Source organism: Hyperolius riggenbachi, chromosome 8 (assembly GCF_040937935.1).
Source record: "Hyperolius riggenbachi isolate aHypRig1 chromosome 8, aHypRig1.pri, whole genome shotgun sequence".
Taxonomy (NCBI): domain Eukaryota; kingdom Metazoa; phylum Chordata; class Amphibia; order Anura; family Hyperoliidae; genus Hyperolius; species Hyperolius riggenbachi.
In genome coordinates, this window is record NC_090653.1 from 287119993 (window position 1) to 287144456 (window position 24464).

At 48.5% G+C, this 24464-nt stretch overlaps 1 protein-coding gene across 1 annotated transcript; it reads right to left on the reverse strand.

Moving 5' to 3' along the window:
- Positions 1–20773: 20773 nt before the first annotated feature.
- Positions 20774–22081, reverse strand: LOC137527502 (uncharacterized protein F54H12.2-like). The gene has a single exon (XM_068248020.1). The coding sequence runs from the start codon at positions 22079–22081 to the stop codon at positions 20774–20776; it is 1308 nt and encodes a 435-aa protein (XP_068104121.1).
- Between the last annotated feature and the right edge of the window lie 2383 nt (positions 22082–24464).

Here is a 24464-nt window from a genome sequence, read left to right on the forward strand (position 1 = left end):
CCAGCAGGAGGGGAGAAGCGCAGTGGAGGGAGAGCTATGGGGACAGTGGGGAAGGGCGGACGTCTCCCCCCCCCCCTTCCCTCACCTTAGGGGGCTCTCCCTCCCTCGCTGTCCCCTCCACAACTAATGTCCGGGTGGCTGGCAGCGGCGGGCGGAACTTACCTGCGTCTCGTCGCAGCGCGGGATGCATTTGCCGCTACTCTGGTCTGGTCCAGACCAGAGCAGCGGCTGCAGGACCCGAACTTCCGGCGCTGGAGCGAGATGGAGGTAAGTCCCACCCACTGCACCAGCCACCCGGACATTAGTTGTGGAGGGGAGAGTGAGGGAGGGAGAGCACTAAGGTGAGGGAAGGGGGGGGGGGAGATGGCCCCCCTTCTCCACCGCTGCTCACAGCTCTCCCTCTTCTCTGCGCTGCTCCCCTCCCCTCCCCCCAAAAAAACCCTGCAGCTCAGCTGGGCGCCCTTGGGGACCTAGCGCCCGGGGGCACGTGTCCTACCCCGACCCCCCCTAGCTACGCCCCTGCTGTGCTGCCATGCCTCCTCCTTCCAGCCTGCATCTATCAGTGCCCCGTGCTACCATACGTCCTCCTTCCAGCCTGCACCTATCAGTGTCCTGTGCTGCCTTGCCTCCTCCTTCCAGCCTGCACCTATCAGTGTCCTGTGCTGCCATGCCTCCTCCTTCCAGCCTGCACCTATCAGTGTCCTGTGCTGCCATGGCTCCTCCTTCCAGCCTGCACCCATCAGTGCCCTGTGCTGCCATGCCTCCTCCTTCCAGCCTGCACCCATCAGTGTCCTGTGCTGCCATGCCTCCTCCCGCCAGCCTGCACCCAGGGCCGGCCCTAGACTTTTTGCCGCCTGAGGCAAATTGGGGGGCCGCCGAGCTGGAGGGGTAGCTGGCAGGACGGGGGTATTGGGCCTAGCGGCGGGGAGGGGGGGGGGTCGGACCCCCCCCCCCCTCCTTTCGCCTGGGTCCCCCGATCTGCGCTCCCCTCCAGCCTTAAATAGAATCAGCCGCTACTCGTAAGAGGCACGGGCAGGGAGGACTCACCTCTTCCTCATTCCAGCGTGCGCTCCACTGACGTCACTTCCTGCAACGCTGCAGGAAGTGACGTCAGTGGAGCGCACGCTGGGAAGAGGGGAGTCCTCCCCACCCGTGCCTCTTACGAGTAGCGGCTGCTTCTATTTAAGGCTGGAGGGGAGCGCAGATCGGGGGACCCAGGCGAGGGAGGGGGGGGGTCCGACCCCCTCCCTGCCACTAGGCCCAATACCCCCGTCCTGCCAGCTACCCCTCCAACTCGGCGGCCGGCTCCCCGCACCCACGGACGGGCGGGTGCCGCCCCTGGAAATTTGCCGCCTGAGGCAAAAGTTTCAGCCTCATGAGCGGGCCGGCCCTGCCTGCACCTATCAGTGCCCTGTGCTGCCATGCCTCCTCCCTCCAGCCTGCACCTATCAGTGCCCTGTGCTGCCATGCCTCCTCCCTCCAGCCTGCACCTATCAGTGTCCTGTGCTGCCATGCCTCCTCCTTCCAGCCTGCACATATCAGTGTCCCTGTGCTGCCATGTCTCCTCCCTCCAGCCTGCACCTATCAGTGCCCTGTGCTGCTATGCCCCCTCCTTCCAGCCTGCTCCTATCAGTGTCCTGTGCTGCCATGCCTCCTCCCTCCAGCCTGCACCTATCAGTGTCCCTGTGCTGCCATGCCTCCTCCCTCCAGCCTGCACATATCAGTGTCCCTGTGCTGCCATGTCTCCTCCCTCCAGCCTGCACCTATCAGTGCCCTGTGCCGCCATGCCTCCTCCTTCCAGCCTGCACCTATCAGTGTCCTGTGCCGCCATGCCTCCTCCCTCCAGCCTGCACCTATCAGTGTCCTGTGCTGCCATGCCTCCTCCTTCCAGCCTGCACATATCAGTGTCCCTGTGCTGCCATGCCTCCTCCCTCCAACCTGCACCTATCAGTGCCCTGTGCTGCCATGCCTCCTCCTTCCAGCCTGCACATATCAGTGTCCCTGTGCTGCCATGCCTCCTCCCTCCAGCCTGCACCTATCAGTGCCCTGTGCTGCCATGCCTCCTCCTTCCAGCCTGCACATATCAGTGTCCTGCGCTGCCATGCCTCCTCCTTCCAGCCTGCACATATCAGTGTCCTGCGCTGCCATACATCCTTCCAGCCTGCACTTATCAGTGTCCTGTGCTGCTATGCCTCCTCCTTCCAGCCTGCACCTATCAGTGTCCCTCTGCTGCCATGCCTCCTCAGCCGGCACCTATCAGTGTCCTGCGCTGCCATGCAGAGCCGGGACAAGGTCCTCCAGCACCCAAGGCTGAGACACCAAAGTGCTCCCCTCCATCCCTCCCACTCCAGCAGTCACACACTGATTGCTATTACACTAAGAGGCCCCTCCCCATCCCTCCCACCCCAGCCGTCACACACTGATTGCTATTACACTAAGAGGCCCCTCCATCCCTCCCACCCCAGCCATCACACACTGATTGCTATTAGACTAAGAGGCGCCACACGGCCCACAACCTCCCCAACACCTTAATATCTAGTTATCTGGCTTGCAGTCACTGGCATGTATCCCCTTTTATTATTTCTTTCTGCTTCAAACACAATTAGGAATGACAGCTGAATGAATTCTGCGCCCCCTCCTACACTGCGTCCTGAGGCTGGAGCCTCTCCAGCCTATGCCTCGGCCCGGCCCTGCTGCCATGCCTCCTCCTCCCAGCCTGCACCTATCAGTGTCTGCCTGTGCTGCCATGCCTCCTCCCTGCAGTGATTACCTTACTGAGGAAGTTCAGTCAGAAAATGTCTACCTTAAATATTAGACTGTAGGATGCAAGAGCCAGGATAATTGAGATATCTCACACCAACACCATGGACCTGTGTTAAATATAGAGGAACCACGACAAGTAGGTTACTTGAACAGATACATGGATGAGACAAGTATATTATGGAAGGCTCCTGCTACAGGAGACCTAATGAGAGAAGATATATGAAATGTGTGAGGAGGCAATGGATGGAGAGAAGACCGACATCTACAGGGACTGAAAGAGTCATTTACACAACACTAGACACGGCTGCTCCCGGAATTTGAGATAAACCAACTATTACACATTACATCCTGGATAATGAGATCCAGAAGAAGGAATGGATGAGCAGCCAGCAGCCAAAGTTAGTGTCTCAACCCGCTGCCAATATAGAGCACAGTAGCTGTCAGACATAAAATAAACCACCTACAGCCAACCCTTGAGAACAGTTAACGGCTGTTTTATAAACATGTCAGTGAAAAGGGTTTATAGAACATCCTTTCATGTTTTAATATTCATAGGCAACGTCCTCACTCATTGGTGGTTAGCAGGCAAATCGCTAAACCATCAGCGGGAGCCCAGTGACGGCCAGAACAATAGAGGATAGGAGAGGCTAAGTGACACGGGCAGAAAAACGAACAATCAGGGGAGGCCCAGTGACAGCGAGAACCAAAGAGGATCACCGGGGGCCAAGTGACGTCCAGGACGAAAGTGAATCACCGGGGGCGAAGTGACGTTCAGAACAACAGTGGATCGGAGAGGCCCGGCGATGCGGGCAGAACCACAGACAATCAGGGGAGGCCCAGTGACGGCCAGAACCAAAGAGAATCAGGGAGGCCCAGTGACAGCCAGGAACCAAAGAGGATCACCGGGGGCCAAGTGACGTTCAGAAGCACAGAGGATCAGGGAGGCCCAGTGATGGCCAGAAGCACAGAGGATCAGCAGGGGCCCAGTGATGGCCAGAAGCACAGAGGATCAGCAGGGGCCCAATGACGACCGGAACCACTGAGGGTTTGGGGGGGGGGTCGAGCAGAACCACAGAAGATGCACTGCCAAAGAAACGGCCCTGCTTATATGCCAGAGAGCAACATTTGGCTGTCCCTCTCCACTGAAAGATTTCCCTCTGCCTTCATCATGTATGCCATAACCCCCCTCCACCCCTCTACCCAACCCATTACTGGGAAAGCCGTCACCCAATCCACCCCCATCGTCCAGTTACTAGCCCATTTCTCTACTTCACCTCCAAACTTATTGAGAGCAAGCATGCAGCAAATCCAGCCACACTTCAGTCAGAGCACCTGATCTGCATGCTTGTTCAGGGGCTATGGCTAAACGTAGCAGACAGAGCATCAGCAGGACAGCCAGGCAATCTGCATTGTTTAAAAGGAAATAAATATGGCAGCCCCCATATCCCTCTCACTTCAGGTGTGGGTTAAGCCTTTCACATAGATATATACAGTAGCAATAAAAAGTATGTGAACCCTTTGGAATTTTATGGATTTCTGCACAAATTGGTCATAAAATGAGATCGGATCTTCATCTAAGTCACAACAAAAGACAATCACAGTCTGCTTAAACTAATACCACACAAATAATTAAAGGTTTAAATGTGTTTTATTGAACACACCATGTAAACATTCACAGTGCAGGTGGAAAAAGTGTGTGAAACACTAATGACATCTCTAAGAGCTAATTGGAGTGAGGTGTCAGCCAGCTGGAGTCCAATCAATGAGATGAGATTGGAGGTGTTGGTTACAGCCGCCCTGTCCTATAAAAAACACACACCAGTTTTAGGTTTGCTTTTCCCAAGAAGCATTGCCTGATGTTGCCATGAATGATGCCTCGCACAAAAGAGCTCTCAGAAGACCTATGTTCAACTCCTTCCTGGCTGGCAGAACACAAAGGGTAGCCTTAGGGCCCTTCCTCTCCAACCCTGTACCACTAAAATACGGTGTACCTCAGGTCAGGGCGCAATATTATCCCCTTTACTTTTCACCATATACATGCTGCCACTTGGAGAAATCATACAAAAACATGGCCTGACATATCATTGCTATGCTGATGACACCCAGCTATATTTGTCATTCAAACCTGACATCACAGACCCTACTCCACAAATAAACGCATGCTTAGCTGAGCTTCAGGAGTGGATGAATATGAATTGGCTAAAACTTAATGCTGACAAAACTGAGGTACTTGTTATCGAGGGCCAGGGCTCAACAGCAAAGCAGCTCCAGTCTCAACCAACACCGCTAAGGATAGGGAGCTCAGACCTGAACAACTCAGACTGTGTGCGCAGCCTGGGAGTAATGATTGATGGGAAATTAAGCTTCAGGAATCAAATCTCAGCTGTTGTGAAACATTCCTTCTTTCACCTAAGGAATATTGCAAGGATTAAACACCTAATTCCTTCAGAGGATCTTCCAACCCTAGTTCATGCCTTCGTCACATCAAGGTTAGACTACTGCAACGCCCTCTACACAGGCCTGCATAAGAAAGACTTACGCTGCCTGCAATTAGTACAGAATGCCGCCGCAAGGCTGTTAACGAGCCAACCCCGCCATTGCCACATAACACCAACCCTGTGCTCACTCCACTGGCTACCGATAAAATGGAGAATTCTGTTTAAGATTGGCTTACTGACATTCAAATCCTTGCACAATCTGGGCCATGGATACCTGAAGGACTTGTTGCAACTGCATCACACCCCCCACAATCTTAGATCAAAAGGACGTAACACCTTGGTCACCCCGAGAGTCCACCTCAAAACCTTTGGAGACAGAGCCTTTTGTCATGCTGCCCCTACACTTTGGAACTCCCTGCCACACCCAATCAGGACAGCTCCATCCCTGGAAGCATTTAAGTCTAAACTGAAAACCTACCTCTTCAGTCTGGCATTCATGAACATCTGACTATCTCCTCTGTAACACAACCCAGCCTGCAACCCTGTATTAATCTGAGACACAACTATGCGCTTTGAGTCCTATGGGAGAAAAGCGCTTTACAAATGTTATTGTATTGTATGTTTAAGAATTGTTGACTTGCATAAAGCTGGAAAAAGTTATAAAAGTATCTCCAAAAGCCTTGCTGTTCATCAGTCCACAGCAAGACAAATTGTTTATAAATGGAGAAAGTTCATCACTGCTGCTACTCCCCCTAGGAGTGGTCACCCTGTTAAGTTGACTGCAAGAATACAGCTCAGAATGCTCAATGAGGTGAAGAAGAATCCTAGAGTGTTAGCTAAAGACTTACAAAATCTATGATACGTAAAACACCAACAAGAATGGAGTTCATGGGAGGATATTACAGAGGAAGCCTCTGCTGTCCAAAAAAACATTGCTGCATGTTTAAAGTTTGCAAAAGAGCTCCTGGATTTTCCACAGCAGTACTGGCAAAATATTCGGTGGACAGATGAAACTAAAGTTGAGTTGTTTGGAAGAAACACACAACACTATGTGTAGAGAAAAAGAGGCACAGCACACCAACATCAAAACCTCATCCCAACTGTGAAGTATGGTGGTGGGGGCATCATGCTTTAGGGCTGCTTTGCTGCATCAGAGCCTGGACGGATTGCGATCATCAAAGGAAAAATGAATTCCTAAGTTTTTCAAGACATTTTGCAGGAGAACTTAAAGGGAAGGTCCAAGCAAAATAAAAAAATGAGTTTCACTTACCTGGGGCTTCTACCAGCCCCATGCAGCCATCCTGTGCCCTTGTAGTCACTCACTGCTGCTCCAGTCCCCCGCTGGCAGCATGCCGACCTCGGAGGTCGGCGAGCCCCATTGCGTACATTTTTATGCATCCGGAGCCCAGAGCGGGGAAGAGACAGCGGAGACCGGGGGACTTGCGCCAGCCGGATCAGGTAATGTATTTTGGGGGGGGGGGTGACAGCGGCAGCTCCACAGATTGTGAATCGGTTTCATAGTGAAATCAATTCAAAATCTGTTTGCAGTGTAGGCAGCCAATAGATCCCTCTTTGATCAGATTCGATTGTGGAGGGATCTATCTGCTGGTCAATCTGGTGGCAATCGACCAGTGTATGATAGCCTTTAGATAAAGATCAGGTCACATTTTATGACCAATCCATATAATTCCAAAAGGTTCACATACTTTTTATTGCTACTGTATTGTCCAATCAGAGGTCACGGAACCCATGCGGGCGCCTGCATTGTTGCCTCATCCATAGAGGATTGCAGACGATTGTATCTGTCTCCTCTCTGCACACAGGTAGACACCGCACACCAGCTCCACTCCTGTCATCTCTAAAAACTGCAATGCATCATTTTCGGAGTCCCCAATCCCCCCTCTCCCCCCCCTCCTAGCACGAGACTGCAGTTCTGCTCTGCGCTTAGGCCCACGAAAGGGTTAAAAGAACCAACACCCCCCCCCCCGCCCCGTTGTACTCTCCACCAGCTTAACATCAGTACATTCAGCACCGTACACAGTTCAATTAGAAGACGACGAATTTCGAGTGCCTATTTTTAACCAGCCAAGTGCGACTTTTTCCACAGTTAATTAACACGGCGTTCTAGAGTGAAATCTCCCTCTCCGCCTAGGAATCACTTTTTTTTTTTTGGATGTGTAAATTCCAGGCGTGGGGACGGTTTAAAAGTGACCTGAATACATTTTATTAGCCCTTAAGATGATCGCTGCATCTCCGCAAATCAAGATTAATCTCAGTGGGGATAAAAAAGACCCCCTAATAATAGGAAAAAAAAAAACCAAACATTCACGTTGTCACACGCTGCAGCGGATAAAGAAAAACATCCATAGCTGTAGATTTATTACTTCCATTCAAGGCCCATTTCTCTGCCATAAAAAGTGAAAAGAAAAAAAAACGAGAGGGGGGGGGGGAGGGGGCTATTGCGAGGGCCTTCACCACTTAATTTCAATAGGGGACAATGCGACATTATCAGAGACGTATTCTTTGATTAGTCATTTGTCCACGGCGACAATAACATTGTTACGGAGCGCGAGAAGAAAGGGAGGCTGGGAATGGAGCGGCGTTGCTTCCGCTGGAGTTTGTGGCAACGCTGCGTTCCGCACTCATGGTATAGAAAATTAGAGGGGTATTTTGAGTGCTGTAGTTTAGGTTACGGAGGTGTGGCGCTTCCTAGAATAAGCGTTTGCGGCTTTGTTGCGGAGATATTTGAATATAAAAATAAAGGAGTTAAAATTGGATTTTTCTTCTTTGGGAGGTAACAAAAAACGATTAATAGCCATTGTGAAGCGGCCACAACGAGGATTCTGGAGGTTGAAGGGAATGAGCTAGAGCTTAGGCACTCCATGGTGTGGTGCCCCGGGGGTACATCTGCTGGGGGCAGGGGATGGCTACGTCAGATAGGCCCGGGGGGCTACGTCTGATGGGTCTGGGGGTAGATGCTGTGTCTGACGGGGCCTGGTGGGTGGAGGCTACAGCTGATGGGTTCCGGTGGGAGGAGGCAATGTCCGATGGGTCCCGCTGGGTCAAGGCTACGTCTGACTGGTCCTGGTGGGTGGAGGCAATTCAACACACACAAGCAATAGAACACAGCAGTACATGCATCCAGGTACATTTAAAGTGGTCAGCAGGTGCTCGTCAGCCAATCAGGATGCACTGTCATACACCTTTTACCTGCCATACCACATCTAGCAGCCATTAGCATTCAGGTGGGAGGCTTCAGTTGGATGCCATCGCATAGCCATAGTGCGAACCAATCGTGTGTTTTTAAACGTTTTCTTTCAGCTCTAGGACATGGCGGACAGTTGAGCGGTTAGGGAGGGACCCCTGTGGGAAGGATGCCTGCACGGGGCGGTCCTGCTAGCGACGCAATCTTGCGATGGCGTCAGGGGCGAGCCTGGGGTGCCTGGCACCTGGGTGCAAGATTTTCTCTGGCGCCTATGGGAGTGGTTAAATTTACCGCGCCCAACCACATAACCACACCAGTGTCCTGCCTAATCACACCCACACCTTCCACCTCTTTCCGCATGCATGTGATACCCCATTCCTACCCCTCTTCCATGGGCTTGCTACTGGCTGGCTTTGGCTTCCTGCGAGTCTGCTAGTCTCTGGACTGACTCAGGCTGAGAGGCTCTGCGAGTGCGACGCAGTCACACACTGCGTATTTATGGCTGCCTGCGGCCACCCTACTCTCGCTGTCATAGGCTCCTCCCCCTGCCAAGCCCAAGTGTGAGGTGGGCTGCCTGTATCTTTCCCGTTGAGCCGCGCAGCCTGCCAGTGTTGCCAACCTTTCACGTTATTTTTTTACTGACAAATACCTAAAAGTTTACTGACAAAAGATTATTTTTACTGACAAAATTTCCCCACTAAATGCACATAAGAGACAGCTTTTCCCCATGTAAATGCACATAACAAGAGACAGCTTTTCCCCATGTAAATGCACATAAGAGACTGCTTTTCACCAGCAAATGCACATAACAAGAGACCGCTTTTCACCAGCAAATGCACATAACAAGAGACCGCTTTTCACCAGCAAATGCACATAACAAGAGACCGCTTTTCACCAGAAAATGCACATAAGACAGCTTTTCACCAGAAAATGCACATAAGACAGCTTTTCACCAGCAAATGCACATAATGACAAACAGACAGTGTCCCCAGAATATATAGCCAGGGGGTATGTGCGCCCAGGATAGGTAGCCAGGGGGTATGTGCGCCCAGGATAGGTAGCCAGGGGGTATGTGCGCCCAGGATAGGTAGCCAGGGGGTATGTGCGCCCAGGATAGGTAGCCAGGGGGTATGTGCGCCCAGGATAGGTAGCCAGGGGGTATGTGCGCCCAGGATAGGTAGCCAGGGGGTATGTGCGCCCAGGATAGGTAGCCAGGGGGTATGTGCGCCCAGGATAGGTAGCCAGGGGGTATGTGCGCCCAGGATAGGTAGCCAGGGGGTATGTGCGCCCAGGATAGGTAGCCAGGGGGTATCTGTGCCCAGGATAGGTAGCCAGGTGGCATCTGTGCCCAGGATAGGTAGCCAGGGGGTATGTGCGCCCAGGATAGGTAGCCAGGGGGTATGTGCGCCCAGGATAGGTAGCCAGGGGGTATGTGCGCCCAGGATAGGTAGCCAGGGGGTATGTGCGCCCAGGATAGGTAGCCAGGTGGTATCTGTGCCCAGGATAGGTAGCCAGGTGGCATCTGTGCCCAGGATAGGTAGCCAGGGGGTATGTGCGCCCAGGATAGGTAGCCAGGGGGTATGTGCGCCCAGGATAGGTAGCCAGGGGGTATGTGTGCCCAGGATAGGTAGCCAGGTGGCATCTGTGCCCAGGATAGGTAGCCAGGGGGTATGTGCGCCCAGGATAGGTAGCCAGGGGGTATGTGCGCCCAGGATAGGTAGCCAGGGGGGTATGTGCGCCCAGGATAGGTAGCCAGGGGGTATGTGCGCCCAGGATAGGTAGCCAGGTGGTATCTGTGCCCAGGATAGGTAGCCAGGTGGCATCTGTGCCCAGGATAGGTAGCCAGGGGGTATGTGCGCCCAGGATAGGTAGCCAGGGGGTATGTGCGCCCAGGATAGGTAGCCAGGGGGTATGTGCGCCCAGGATAGGTAGCCAGGGGGTATGTGCGCCCAGGATAGGTAGCCAGGGGGTATGTGCGCCCAGGATAGGTAGCCAGGGGGTATGTGCCCAGGATAGGTAGCCAGGTGGCATCTGTGCCCAGGATAGGTAGCCAGGGGGTATGTGCGCCCAGGATAGGTAGCCAGGGGGTATGTGCGCCCAGGATAGGTAGCCAGGGGGTATGTGCGCCCAGGATAGGTAGCCAGGTGGCATCTGTGCCCAGGATAGCTAGTGAGTGACAGGAGCGCTCCCCGCCGCCAACGCTCCATCCTCCGCTCCCCCCTCACCTTTCAGCAGCTTCAGTCAGACCTCAATCAGCGGGCGACCCGACCAGGAAAAGGGCGCCGGACGCACCCGCTCTATATGCGGAAGTGATGTCACTTCCGCATATCAGTGCAGCGTGCTAGGTCCTAGCGCCCGCCCGCCTGATCGAGGTCTGACGCGGCGGCTAGAGGGAGGGAGCTTGAAGCTTCGGCCACAGGGGGAGCGCGGCGGCGGCGGCCACAGGGGGAGAGCGGCGGCGGCGGCCACAGGGGGAGAGCGGGGCTGGGCGGCGCCTCTCAGAGGCAGGCGCCTGGGTGCCTTGCACCCGCAGCACCCGCCCAGGCTCGGCCCTGGATGGCGTCCAACTGAAGCCTCCCACCTGAATGCTAATGGCTGCTAGATGTGGTATGGCAGGTAAAGGGTGTATGATAGTGCATCCTGATTGGCTGACGAGCACCTGCTGACCACTTTAAATGTACCTGGATGCATGTACTGCTGTGTTCTATTGCTTGTGTGTGTTGAATTTAGCATTCAGTATGGAGACAGTGTTGGTGGGTTTTCTGGATGTGAGAGGTCCAGGCCCACCTGCACTCCCCTCCAGGTATTGCATGTTGGCCTTGGGGCCCCGGCCAGTGAGAGAGGTCTGGGGCCCCTGGCCATAGTGCGAACCAATCGTGGGTGGAGGCAATGTCTGATGGGTCCCGCTGAGTGAAGGCTATGTCTGATGGGTCCCGCTGGGAGGATGTGTCTGACGGGTCCTGCTGGGAGGAAGCTACATATGATGGAACCTGGTGGGTGGAGGCAATGTCTGATGGGTCCCGCTGGGTGAAGGCTATGTCTGATGGGTCCCGCTGGGAGGAAGCTACATCTGACGGGTCCTGGTGGGTGAAAGCTATGTCCGATGGGTCCCGCTGGGTGAAGGGTATGTCTGATGGGTCCCGGTTCGTGGAGGCTATGTCTGTGGGGTCCCGGTGGGAGGAGGCTACATCTGATGGGTCCTGTTGGGTGGAAGCTATGTCTGATGGGTCCTGGTGGGTGGAGGCTATGTCTGACAGGTTCCCGTGGGTGGAGGCTATGTCTGACAGGTTACGGTGGGTGGAGGCTATGTCTGATGGGTCCTGGTGGGTGGAAGCTATGTCTGATGATGGGTGGAAGCTATGTTTGATTGGTCCTGGTGGGTGGAGGCTACGTCTACAGGTTCCCGTGGGTGGAGGCTATGTCTGACAGGTTACGGTGGGAGGAGGCTATGTCTAATGGGTCCCGGTGGGTAGAGGCTATGTCTAATGGGTCCCGGTGGGTAGAGGCTATGTCTAATGGGCCCCGGTGGGTAGAGGCTATGTCTAATGGGCCCCGGTGGGTAGAGGCTATGTCTAATGGGTCCCGGTGGGTAGAGGCTATGTCTAATGGGCCCCGGTGGGTAGAGGCTATAGAGGCTATGTCTAATGGGCCCCGGTGGGTAGAGGCTATGTCTAATGGGCCCCGGTGGGTAGAGGCTATGTCTAATGGGCCCCGGTGGGTAGAGGCTATGTCTAATGGGCCCCGGTGGGTAGAGGCTATGTCTAATGGGCCCCGGTGGGTAGAGGCTATGTCTAATGGGTCCCGGTGGGTAGAGGCTATGTCTAATGGGCCCCGGTGGGTAGAGGCTATGTCTAATGGGCCCCGGTGGGTAGAGGCTATGTCTAATGGGCCCCGGTGGGTAGAGGCTATGTCTAATGGGTCCCGGTGGGTAGAGGCTATGTCTAATGGGTCCCAGTGGGTAGAGGCTATGTCTAATGGGTCCCGGTGGGTAGAGGCTACGGCTGACAGGTCCTATTGGGTGGAGGCTATGTCTGATGGATCCTGTTGGGTGGAGGCTATGGCTGACGAGTCCCAGTGGGTGGAGGCTATGGCTGATGGGTCCTGTTGGGTGGAGGCTATGGCTGATGGGTCCCAGTGGGTGGAGGCTACATTTGACAGGTCCCGTTGGGTGGAGGCTACGGCTGATGGGTCCTGGGGGGGGGGGCTACTTTGGCTTGAGGAAGTTGACAGAGTATGATACATTTTGTGTTTTGGAAAAGCAATAAGGGCTGGATTATACTACGATACTTTTGGATTTCTGCCGAAATCAAAAAGTGCTTTGCTAACGTAATCTTACAGGGGTTATCCCACTGGAGCAATGTGATGAAAAATAATAAAAACATTTTTTAAAAAAGCAACATTTTTCCAGAGATTGCGCTTCTCTTAAAACTATTGTAATGCTGCAAAATTAGAAACGCCTAACAATTCCCAAAAAAAAAAAAAAAAGTTCTATCGCCTTTGACGGCGTTTGCCGATTTGCAGTGTGAACCAACCCTAAACAAGAAGAGAAAGATGTATTGTAACTAATTAAAAGCCATAGTGAAATCCGTAACTTCAGGAGCCTGCACAAGCAATTCACAGTCCAAAAATAATAATCATAATAATTTATTTATTATATTATTATTATATCATATTGTAATGGTTCAGCCTAATTAAAGGAACACTACAGCGAAAAACTGTAAAATGTAAAATATGTGCAAACATATACCAATAAGTACATTTTTTTCCTGAGTAAAATGAGACAAATGACTTTTCTCCTATGTTGTTGTCACTTACAGTAGGTAGTAGAAATCTGACAGAAGCGACAGGTTTTGGACTAGTCCATCTCTTCATAGGGGATTCTCAGCATGGCTTTTATTCTTTATAAAGATATTCCCTAAAAAGGATTTATACAATGATGCTGGCCAGCTTCCCTGCTCGCTACACATTTGTTTGGCAGTTGGACAAAGCAACTGCCATTCACTAAGTGCTTTTGAAAATAAATATATCCCTGAAAATCCCCTAAGAAGAGATGGACTAGTCCAAAACCCGTCGGTTCTGTCAGATTTCTACTACCTACTGTAAGTGACAGCAACATAGGAGAGAATTTATGGCTAATTTTACTCTGGAAGAAACATACTTCTTATTTCTATGTGTTTACGTGTATTTAAAATGTTATGATTTTCGCAACAGTGATCCTAAGAGGTGTTTATTTGACAAGTTGTGAAAATGTCTCCTAGAGCCTAGGTTCTCAATGTGTAGTGTGCGTACCCCAGGGGGTACTTCTGATGGTTCCAGGGGGTACTCGGGCCTGATATACTTAACCAAGAATAGCAAATTTAGAGTTTTAGAAAATGATAAATCTTAGTTAAAGGCAAATTAGTGTTTTAGATAATTAAAAGCAATAGTAAATGCTTGGAAATTGTTTACAACCAATTATCATGTACTACGATTAAATATATATTTGTCAAGGGGTACTTGTGATAATGTTTACTATGCTAAGGGTACTTGGTGAGTACAGGGTTTTAAGAGGGGTACATACCAATAAAATGTTGAGAAACGCTGTCCTAGGAGAAGAGGGGGGTTTCGGATGTTGGGGAGGTGCCCAATATATGTATGTTCTGAAATGGGTTACTACACAGAACAGAGAAAAAAAAACTAAGTTAGAAAAAAAGGATTCTTTATTATTCAAAAATAGATGTTGGCAGTGCGTTTCACGGGTCTCTGCCCGCTTCCTCAGGTCAATACAGCAAAATACCTCAGTATGGAGCATGGGCGCCTGTATACATCACTTAACCCCTCCGCTCGCCACTCTGCAGCAGGGCCGGGCCGAGGCATAGGCTGAAGAGGCTCCAGCCTCAGGGCGCAGTGTAGGAGGGGGTGCACAATTCATTCAGCTGTCATTCCTAATTGTGTTTGAAGCAGAAAGAAATAAGAAAAAGGGGATACATGGCAGTGACTGCAAGCCAGATAACTAGATATTAAGGTGTTGGGGGGTTGTGGGCCCTGTGGCGCCTCTTACTCTAATAGCAATCAGTGTGTGACGGCTGGGGTGGGAGGGATGGAGGGGCGCACTTTGGTGTCTCAGCCTTGGGTGCTGGAGGACCTTGTCCCGGCTCTGCTCTGCAGCCCAGGGGCCCCTCATTTCCGGATCCCCCTTGGCTACAGGCCCCATAACAGCCACTATAGCCATTAAAATTTGCCTGGTTTCATTTTGGGTTCAGGTGGTCTTTAAAGTGGACCTAAACTCTTGCACAGGACAGAAGGAAAACCTAGAGTAATGTACCCTGTATGTATTTAGAGAGTTTAACTCGTCTAATTCACCCTCATTTGTGTCTAATCACAAGTAGTAATTTGATCTCTCCCCTGTGTCACCTGACACTGCAGATAAGCTCAATTGAAAGCACAGGATGTTAATATGTCTGCTTCCATGAAAGCAGGAAATAGACACACTGCAGATTTATTGCAGGATTTCTATCAGCTGTAAGGGCCCATTCACACTAGAAGTGCTTTTTTGAGCATTTTGCGATTGATTAGCATCTTTTAAAATCGCCCCCATTTGCCTTTATTAAAACCGCGGTAAAAATCGATGCGATTTTCATGTACACGATTGTAAAATCGCAGCGATTTTTTGCAAATGTGATTGGGAGCGATTTTAAAAACCGCTAATAATTCGCAAAACGCGCAGAAAAGCGCTTCTAGTGTGAATGGACCCTCACAAAGAAATTTTTTCTTTAACCATTTCTACCGCCCAGATGTGATCCTCACGTCCGGGTGGCTGCTCTGCTGCGGTGCCGCGCTTCGGCGCGCTCCCCCATGCTGTCCCCCGGTAGCCCTGGGATCAGTAAACGGGAATATGGTTCCCGATCACCGATCCGTTTCCCCAACAGAAAAACCGAAGCGCTCTTACTAGAGACTTCAGTCTTTTTTTTTTTTTCCTGTCCCACTTGTGCTTCCGGTGATCGAGAAGCACAAGGAGAAAAAAATAAATAAACTCAAGGTAGCCATCTTGTGGCCAAATAGTAAAACTACATCTACATATTTTTTTACATTACAATTGACACATTTAACAACATTAAAAAGTAACTGTTTATTTCCCACACCAAAATATTACCCAAATAAAATTAATGGGAAAAAAAATTACAATTAAAAAAAAATTAAAAATTGTTACCTAAGGGTCTGAACTTTTTAAATATGCATTTGAAGGGGGTATACTAAAAACATTTCTTAAATTATAAGCTTGTAAATAGTAATGGACGCAAAACGGAAAAAATGCACCTTTATTTCCAAATAAAATATTGGCGCCATACATTGTGATAGGGACAAACTTTAAATGGTGTCATAACCAAGACAAATGGGCAAATAAAATACATAGGCTTTAATCATGGTAGCATGGATTATTTTAAAGATATAATGGATGAAAACTGAGAAATAAATGAATGGTTTTCTTATTAATCCTGTTAAGGGCCCTTTTCCACCAGCGCGTTTGCGCTGGCTGAATCGCAAACCGCTAGCGATTTTACAATCGCTACGGTTTGCTTTTTAACATAGGAATCGCGGTAGGTCATTTCCACTACCGCGATTCGCTTTTGTCGGGAACGCGAACGCGCGGCGGAGCGATAATTGCCGCGATTTTGCTATGCAGTGCATAGCATAGCAAAATCGCGGCCGCAAACGTCGGGGGAATCGCCGGTTTTGCGATTCAGCAATCGCTAGCGTTCAGCGTGAACGATAGCGATTGCAGGTGGAAAAGGGCCCTAAAATGCATTTATAAAAAAAATAATTCTTAGCAAAATGTACCACCCAAAGAAAGCCCAATTAGAGGCAGAAAAAAACAAGATATAGATCAATAAATTGTGTTAAGTAGTGATAAAGTTATTAGCGAATGAATGGGAGGTGAAAATTGCTCTGATGCATAAGGTGAAAAATCCCCGTGGGCTGAAATGGTTAAAGGATACCCGAGGTGACATGTGACATGATGAGATAGACAGGTGTATGTACTGTGCCTAGCACACAAATAACTGTGCCGTGTTCCTTTTTTCATTCTCTGCCTGAAAGAGTTAAATATCAGGCAGGGCCGGTTCAAGTAACAATGGGGCCCTAGGGCAAAATTAGCCTGGGGGCCCCCCAACAGACACCCCCCGACCAAAAAGCGTCATTAGAAGCCCTTTGTTGCAGCCAAACTTCCCCCCTGGGCCCCTGAGCTGGCTGCTGACCCTCCCCCAATCACCTCCCAACTTAACAGCCCTTTCCAGAGTCCCTGGGGTGAAACAGTTAAGATGGGGAGGGACATCTTGGGGGCCCCTACAGGCTCTGGGGCCCTGGGGCAGCTGCCTATTTTTTCCTATGGTAGCTCCGGCCCTGATATCAGGTATGTAAGTGGCTGACTCAGTCCTGACTCAAAACAGGAAGCGATTACAGTGTGATCCTCACTGATAAGAAACTCCAACTATAAAACCCTTTCCTAGCTGAAAATGGCTTCTGAGAGCAGGAAAGAGATAAAAAAAAGGGTTAATAGTTCATAGATTTTAGCTCTGGCATACTTCAATGGATGTGCCATTGAGCAAAAACCAAAACAGTTAAAACGTAAAAAGTAGATTTAAAGAAAATCTGTAATGAAAAAACCTCCCCTGGGGGGTACTCACCTTGGGTGGGGTGGGGGGGGGGGGGGGGAGCCTCCGGATCCTATTGAGGCTTCCCCGTCCTCCTCGGTCCCACAACGGTGGCGAAAATCCTCCCGGAGCGGCGGCGATGTAAATATTTACCTCTCGGGCTCCAGCGCAGGCGCAGTATCCCTCTCTGCACGGAGATAGGTGAAAATAGCCGATCTCCGTCGGGCCACTCTACTGCGCAGACGCAAGTCTCCTGCACCTGCGCAGTAGAGCGGACCCGACGGAAATCGGCTATTTTCGCCTATCTCTGTCAGAAAAGCCGCAACAGCTCCCCCGCTGGAGCCAGAAAAGGTAAATATTGCACAGGCTGTCGGATTTGTCACCTGTGCGTTCCGGGGGCTGCAGCAAGACCGCCGTGGGAAGCCTTGATAGGGTCCACAGGCTTCCCCCTGCTGAGGTGAATACCCCCCAGGGGAGGTTTTTTCATTACAGGTTTTCTTTAAACATAAAACTGTGGAATATCTTAAAAAGGTCATTTTTAGGAGAAGGAAGATAGATACAATCGTTTATTTCATTCCTTTATTTTCGCCTCGGGTGTCCTTTAAAGGTTACTAAGTTATTGTGCATCTTTACAGCAGAGGGGAAGTTCAGAGTTCAGGTCCGGTTTAGGCATGTTGGGAAGGGGGAGGTGCCGGGCTGATGCAGAGTTACCTTCGCTGACCTCGTGCTATTTCTCTGTTAATCCTTTGGCAGCCAGGAATCCTAATTTGCAGGGAATCGATGTGTTCTCTCCTCATGGACGACGGTTGAAGTTGTCAGCGAGGAGGAGACAGGTGTACTGGAATAACCCAATAACGTGTACTCAGCCTGCCGTCGTCTGTGTAATGTTCCCCAGAATGCAGCGGGGCGGGGAGCGCAGATTGCTGGGAACCGGGCCTGATGTGCCAGAAATTGATGGAACAGCTATTAAGTAATGGCTGACGTAGCGGTGTTTTCTTACAGCGCCAGATTCCCGGCAGCGCTAACTCGCCTCTCGCCATTACATCAGTAAACATCACATTAGCTGCAACACAACACGGATCTTCACGTCTTCTGCAGCGTTACGCGAGAACGCCACCAGAAACCGATACTGCGCTTCTGTCTGGTGTCGCTAAACATTTAAAGGGGAACCTGAAGTGAGAGGGATATGGAGGCTGCCATATTTATTTCCTTATAAACAATGCAGATTGCCTGGCTGTCCTGCTGATCCTCTGCTGCTAATACTTTTATCCATTGACCCTGAACTAGCATATGCTGATCAGAGGTTTCTGACAACAACAACAAAAATCTGACAAGATTAGCTGCATGCTTGTTTCTGGTCTGATTCAGACACTACTGCAGCCAGGCAACTGGTATTGTGTATACAATGAATATTGTTAAAAAAGAAAAATAATATTATTACTATTTTCACTCAACTATTTAGTCTTAATCTTCCCTTACCCTGATTTACATTTGAAATGTATTACAGTAGTGTAGGTTCTATATGTCACATCAAACCGCCCACTTCCGGTAAAGTGACAGGTACCACGCCCCTTTCCCCGCCCATTCCACGCCCCTATAGGTATGTGACGTCAAGCCGCCCACATCCGGCTTAGTGACAGGTACCACGCCCCTTTTCAACCACCCTTTTCTACGCCCCTATAGGTATGTGACGTCAAGCCGCCCACATCCGGTTTACTGACAGATGTTCCGCCCCCTTTTCAACGCCCTCTTCAGGTCTAAGGGTGTGCCCCATTGTGTTGCGAACCATTTTGCCTGATACGTACACCTTAATGAGCCCAGACCATGCCATATATACGGGGCCCATTGTTTGATACGCATCCCTTTATGTTTTATAGCACTTAATATTGTGTAAGCTTTTATTAATAAGGAAGCGGTGGCAGGTTTTATGTGCTTTTTATTAAATCATGATAAAGATACAAATTAACAGCGGGTGAATTTATTTCCGCTGTAAAAGATCATCTTCGTTGGTATATACATATGGTGTTTGCTACTCAATTATACCTCTGCACTGCTTTGTGGGGTCTAAAACGACAGGAAGCATTAGACGCGCATGACATACGGACAGCATGTATTTGTAATCACAAGCACATGGTCTGACACATAACAAGGAGGCTTTTTAAGTTTAAAAACCATATGACGCTGTCATGTGGTGTTTACAATTATTAATGAAACAGCAGGAAGCATTAGACACGTATGACATACGGACACCCTGTATTTGTAATCACAAGCACATGGCCTGACACTTAACAAGGATGCCTTTAAGTTTAAAACCATATGACGTTGTCATGTGCTGTTTAATTAATAAAGGATGCAATTTCAATGTAAATACATATTGAATGTGGCTGACACAGCAACAGGCGGTACTGGGATACAATGTCTTCTATCAAAGAAATTTTGAGAAAGCATTATTACAATTTAAAAGCAGCCGGTTCTTATGGCGGAGTGGACAGCTTGTATAGAGCTGTTCAGAAATATGGATTAAGCAGAAAAGCGGTCCAAGACTGGCTGAATAAACAAGATACATACACTTTATACAAGCCCGCTAAGAAGAAGATTAAAAGAAATAAAATTATTGTCTCCGATATAGACGCGCAATGGCAGGCAGACTTGGTGTCTATGATAGATTTTTCAAGCTACAACCGCGGTGTAAAATACATATTAACGGTCATAGATGTCCTGTCTAAATATGCATGGTGTGTTGGGCTGCGCAATAAAGCTGGGGGAACTGTGGCTAAGGCTTTTGAGTACATATTTCGCACTAGCGATCGAATACCCAGAAAACTAGAAACCGACAGAGGTCGAGAATTCATGAATAAACCTATGAAAAAGCTTTGTGCAGAGCGTGGAATAAAACATTTTTTTACAACAAACACAGTCAAGGCAGCCATCGTAGAACGTTTTAATCGCACTTTGAAAACCAAGCTGTGGCGCTATCTCAGACACCGAAATACATACCAATACATCGATAATTTACAAAACATCTTAACAAGTTATAATAACACATACCACTCCTCTATACGATGCAAGCCGGCGTCCGTTACAAAAAACAATTCTTTGTTAATCTGGAAAAATCTGTACCAAGATTATACATCTATTAAAAAGATTAAGCCGGCGCTTGCAGTTGGTGACCACGTGAGAATTTCCTGTTATAAAAGTATATTTACAAAAGGTTATGAGCAAAGCTACACGGAAGAGATCTTTACAATACAAGCTATCAACACCAGAGGTCTCAGTCCTCTTTATAAGTTGAGAGATCTGGCTGGGGAAGTCATTGAGGGATCGTTCTATGATGATGAGCTACAAAAAGTGTCGCTTCATAAAAACAGAATTTATCGGATTTGGCCGCTCACAAAGCTTTCAGCCGCTTGCAACTGCTTATTTTGATAGGTAATACAGTCAGAGTTCCTGTTTAAGAACTGTATGAACTCCTTGGGGAATAAAATATTTTCAGGCGGCAGGCCATAACTGTCAAAAAAAAGTGATGTATCCTCGTTCAATAACATTATTAAAATCCAGTGCTGCCCCCGACGTGAAGAAGGATCTGTATTCACAATATACGCGGCGGGTCTCTGAACGATCTTATATGTCGGTAAAAAAAAAAAAAAAAAAATCGCACGGTATTACACCTCTAAAGACGCGTCTTGCGCAAGAAACGGCTTTCACAGCGTTCTCGATTTCAAAATTATTCATTATTGTTAATAATCATATAGAACTTCTCTTTTATGATTAATTTCAATAACGTTATCGTTTAAAGAGTACACAATCATGTTCAGGGTTGTTGGGGTGGGGTCGGAAAAACGTAGTTCTGCCCTCAGGTTACCCGTTTTTACTAAAGAAAAGTGCCCTGACCCCGCTTCTTGATCCGGCGTTGTGTCAAACGCGAACAGTGTGTAACCATTCATGTATTCCGACCGGTCAAACGATAGCGCGTTGTCAGCTTTTTGTTTGCCTGTGATGTGCACCAGCGCCATATACTCGCGTATGGCCGTTTCTGCCTGAAAGTTCGGCTGGAAAGGTTTTGCAGGTATCTGTTGACCGTCTAAATACAGGCATGCATAATTTACATTATAGTGCCCGAACTGCAACGGGTTTCTCGTGTAGCTTCCAGAAAATTCTTCATTTCCTACAAGAGCGAGTATCACGATTTTTGGTATATTGCCGAGAAATAGATTTTCATGGTTGGAAATTCGTGTCCCGGCTGGTATACTGTATACTTTGAGACACGCACGGTCAATGGCGTACTTTGCGTTAGCGGTTAACAGCGCCTGGCTGTGCCCGATCCTCACGGCTGGTGAGACTTGAACCCTTTTAATATATAACGACGCTGTTTGTATCTGCACTTTAAACGCCTCAGCTTCAGCACTCATGAGGCAAAAAGAGTCTTTATTCCTGGTGAGTTTAATCTTTAGGTCTAGCCCATTCAAGACCAGCTTTGGCTGATTAAAGATGTCGGCGTAGATCGGTCCCACTAGTTCGACGCTTCTGGACCGTGTTGTAAATCGCACTCTTTTGATGAAGCCTGCATTGTTACCGTCCAGCGTACGGTCATCAAAATGTCCCGCTGTATCCTTATAGAATAAACCGGCTGTAAACTGTGTCGCCAAAGTCTGTGCGTTATAGTTTAGAAGTGTTTCTATATAGGCTCTGTAGGTATACAGATTATCGCTTGTAGATATTAATCGATCGCCGAGTGATATATCTAGCTGACTGAAAAGACTGGCTATAGGGTAATTAACCAATGCTACACGAGAGCCATCTTGCAGGAGCGTGTTGTCCGCTTTAAGTATTCGGCAGGTGATATGTAGCAAGGTATTATTTAAGTCGTAATAATATTCGCCGCTTCCGGGAATAAAGAATTCCAAGGGCGTGCCGTCGGCTATTGCGGCGATAGGGTGTATTTCTACATAAATAGATTTTTCTATACTTGTTTGTGTCGGTGGTATTTGAAAGATATCCAATTCGGATTTGGCATACTCGGTCGAGCAGTCGTGCACGAAAACCATGTCGCCGCTTAAAAGATGTCGCCTGGTGAACGATCTGGTGATTTCTGTCTTCTGCGCTTCTTGCGCCCATTGGTTTTATTGAGAAAAGGTGGAAGAACTATGCTGTCAATATGTCTTTTTCGTTTACGTTGTTTTTTGCGTATATACACAACGCCTGACCCGTCCTGCTCTTGTTTTGAACGATTGATTCTATCCATGACAGCCGTTGACACTGACGCTACGGCATCTTTAGCGATGTTTTTGGCTGCTGTTTTTACATGCGGCTTTACAAGTTCAATGCTTTTTCTAAACAGAGGAACGACCCTACGGAATAATCCTCTGAATAGACCCGCTAGGCCCGACCCATGCATAAATTCCTCTCCCTGGAAACCTTCCAATCCATAGCCCGCTTGCGCAAGGTAATATCGCGTGTAGATATTCGGGTCTCCATACAACTTCTGCAACAACATTTCAATTCGCTGTTACGCGCCGTTGTCTGAAATGAAGTCTCACAACGGTTTTTCCGTACTTAAACCTAACAGGTTTCCCTTGATCGGTTTGAATTGAAATGGTTACTGAATCGAAGTGGTGCTTGCAGAGTGGTATATAGTCGGGTCTGCTGTATCTTTGTGTGCTTATCCCACCACCTTTCCCGCTGACTTCAACGGTCCTTAGTAATTGAACGTAGGTATCCCCTACTAGCTGGTGTTCTATTATATCTGTGTACACAAAGAGTGTATAAAATCCTGCTCTGATATCAGGGTAGAATATTTTGGTGTTTTGGGGTGTTTGGCTCGGCTCTGGTGGGTAGTAAGGATGGTGCCCAGCTTTTAGAAGTTTCAGTTGATCAGGTGTTGGTACAGGTAAACCTAATATATGCCCCAATTTTTTACCCGGTATGAAAAAGTGTGTGGTTGAATTATACAGGCTAACAGTTCTTCCCGCTTATCATAGGTCAATTTAATCTGGTCCAGGGGTAGCTTTGCTTTTTCGAGTCTATGATTAACTCCTTTGATAAGATCGTCTATAGTGTGATAATACCCGGCTCTAACATAATAATCTCTTAACGGTTCTCCACGTTTCCCGGCGTGAAAAATACCCTCGGTCACTTCAAAGGTATACCATGAATGCGGATACTGTATTTCGGTGATTGCTACTTCCCACGCGCCACGAAGGTCCACAGATTTAGCCAATTTAGTTGTATAGCTTGAGATGGTATTCTCTGGGTAAATTTTTGATGAGGCATTGCACGGTAGGGTAATAAAAAAGGAATCAGTCTGCATATTTTATATTTCGGTCAGCTGGTTTTCCGGAATCCACTCGTTGAATTTTTCAGGGTATCCGAGCCACTTAACTAGGTACAAAGTTTTACCCTTCACTCGTTTTTTTCTTATAATTTTTTCTATCCGATAAATTCTGTTTTTATGAAGCGACACTTTTTGTAGCTCATCATCATAGAACGATCCCTCAATGACTTCCCCAGCCAGATCTCTCAACTTATAAAGAGGCCTGAGACCTCTGGTGTTGATAGCTTGTATTGTAAAGATCTCTTCCGTGTAGCTTTGCTCATAACCTTTTGTAAATATACTTTTATAACAGGAAATTCTCACGTGGTCACCAACTGCAAGCGCCGGCTTAATCTTTTTAATAGATGTATAATCTTGGTACAGATTTTTCCAGATTAACAAAGAATTGTTTTTTGTAACGGAAGAAGGTTTGCAGCGTATAGAGGAGTGGTATGTGTTATTATAACTTGTTAAGATGTTTTGTAAATTATCGATGTATTGGTATGTATTTCAGTGTCTGAGATAGCGCCACAGCTTGGTTTTCAAAGTGCGATTAAAACGTTCTACGATGGCTGCCTTGACTGTGTTTGTTGTAAAAAAATGTTTTATTCCACGCTCTGCACAAAGCTTTTTCATAGGTTTATTCATGAATTCTCGACCTCTGTCGGTTTCTAGTTTTCTGGGTATTCGATCGCTAGTGCGAAATATGTACTCAAAAGCCTTAGCCACAGTTCCCCCAGCTTTATTGCGCAGCCCAACACACCATGCATATTTAGACAGGACATCTATGACCGTTAATATGTATTTTACACCGCGGTTGTAGCTTGAAAAATCTATCATAGACACCAAGTCTGCCTGCCATTGCGCGTCTATATCGGAGACAATAATTTTATTTCTTTTAATCTTCTTCTTAGCGGGCTTGTATAAAGTGTATGTATCTTGTTTATTCAGCCAGTCTTGGACCGCTTTTCTGCTTAATCCATATTTCTGAACAGCTCTATACAAGCTGTCCACTCCGCCATAAGAACCGGCTGCTTTTAAATTGTAATAATGCTTTCTCAAAATTTCTTTGATAGAAGACATTGTATCCCAGTACCGCCTGTTGCTGTGTCAGCCAC

What these genes read in the sequence shown, in the direction of transcription:
- LOC137527502 (XM_068248020.1), bottom strand. Translation starts at nt 22,081, where the DNA reads ATGGTTTTCGTGCACGACTGCTCGACCGAGTATGCCAAATCCGAATTG.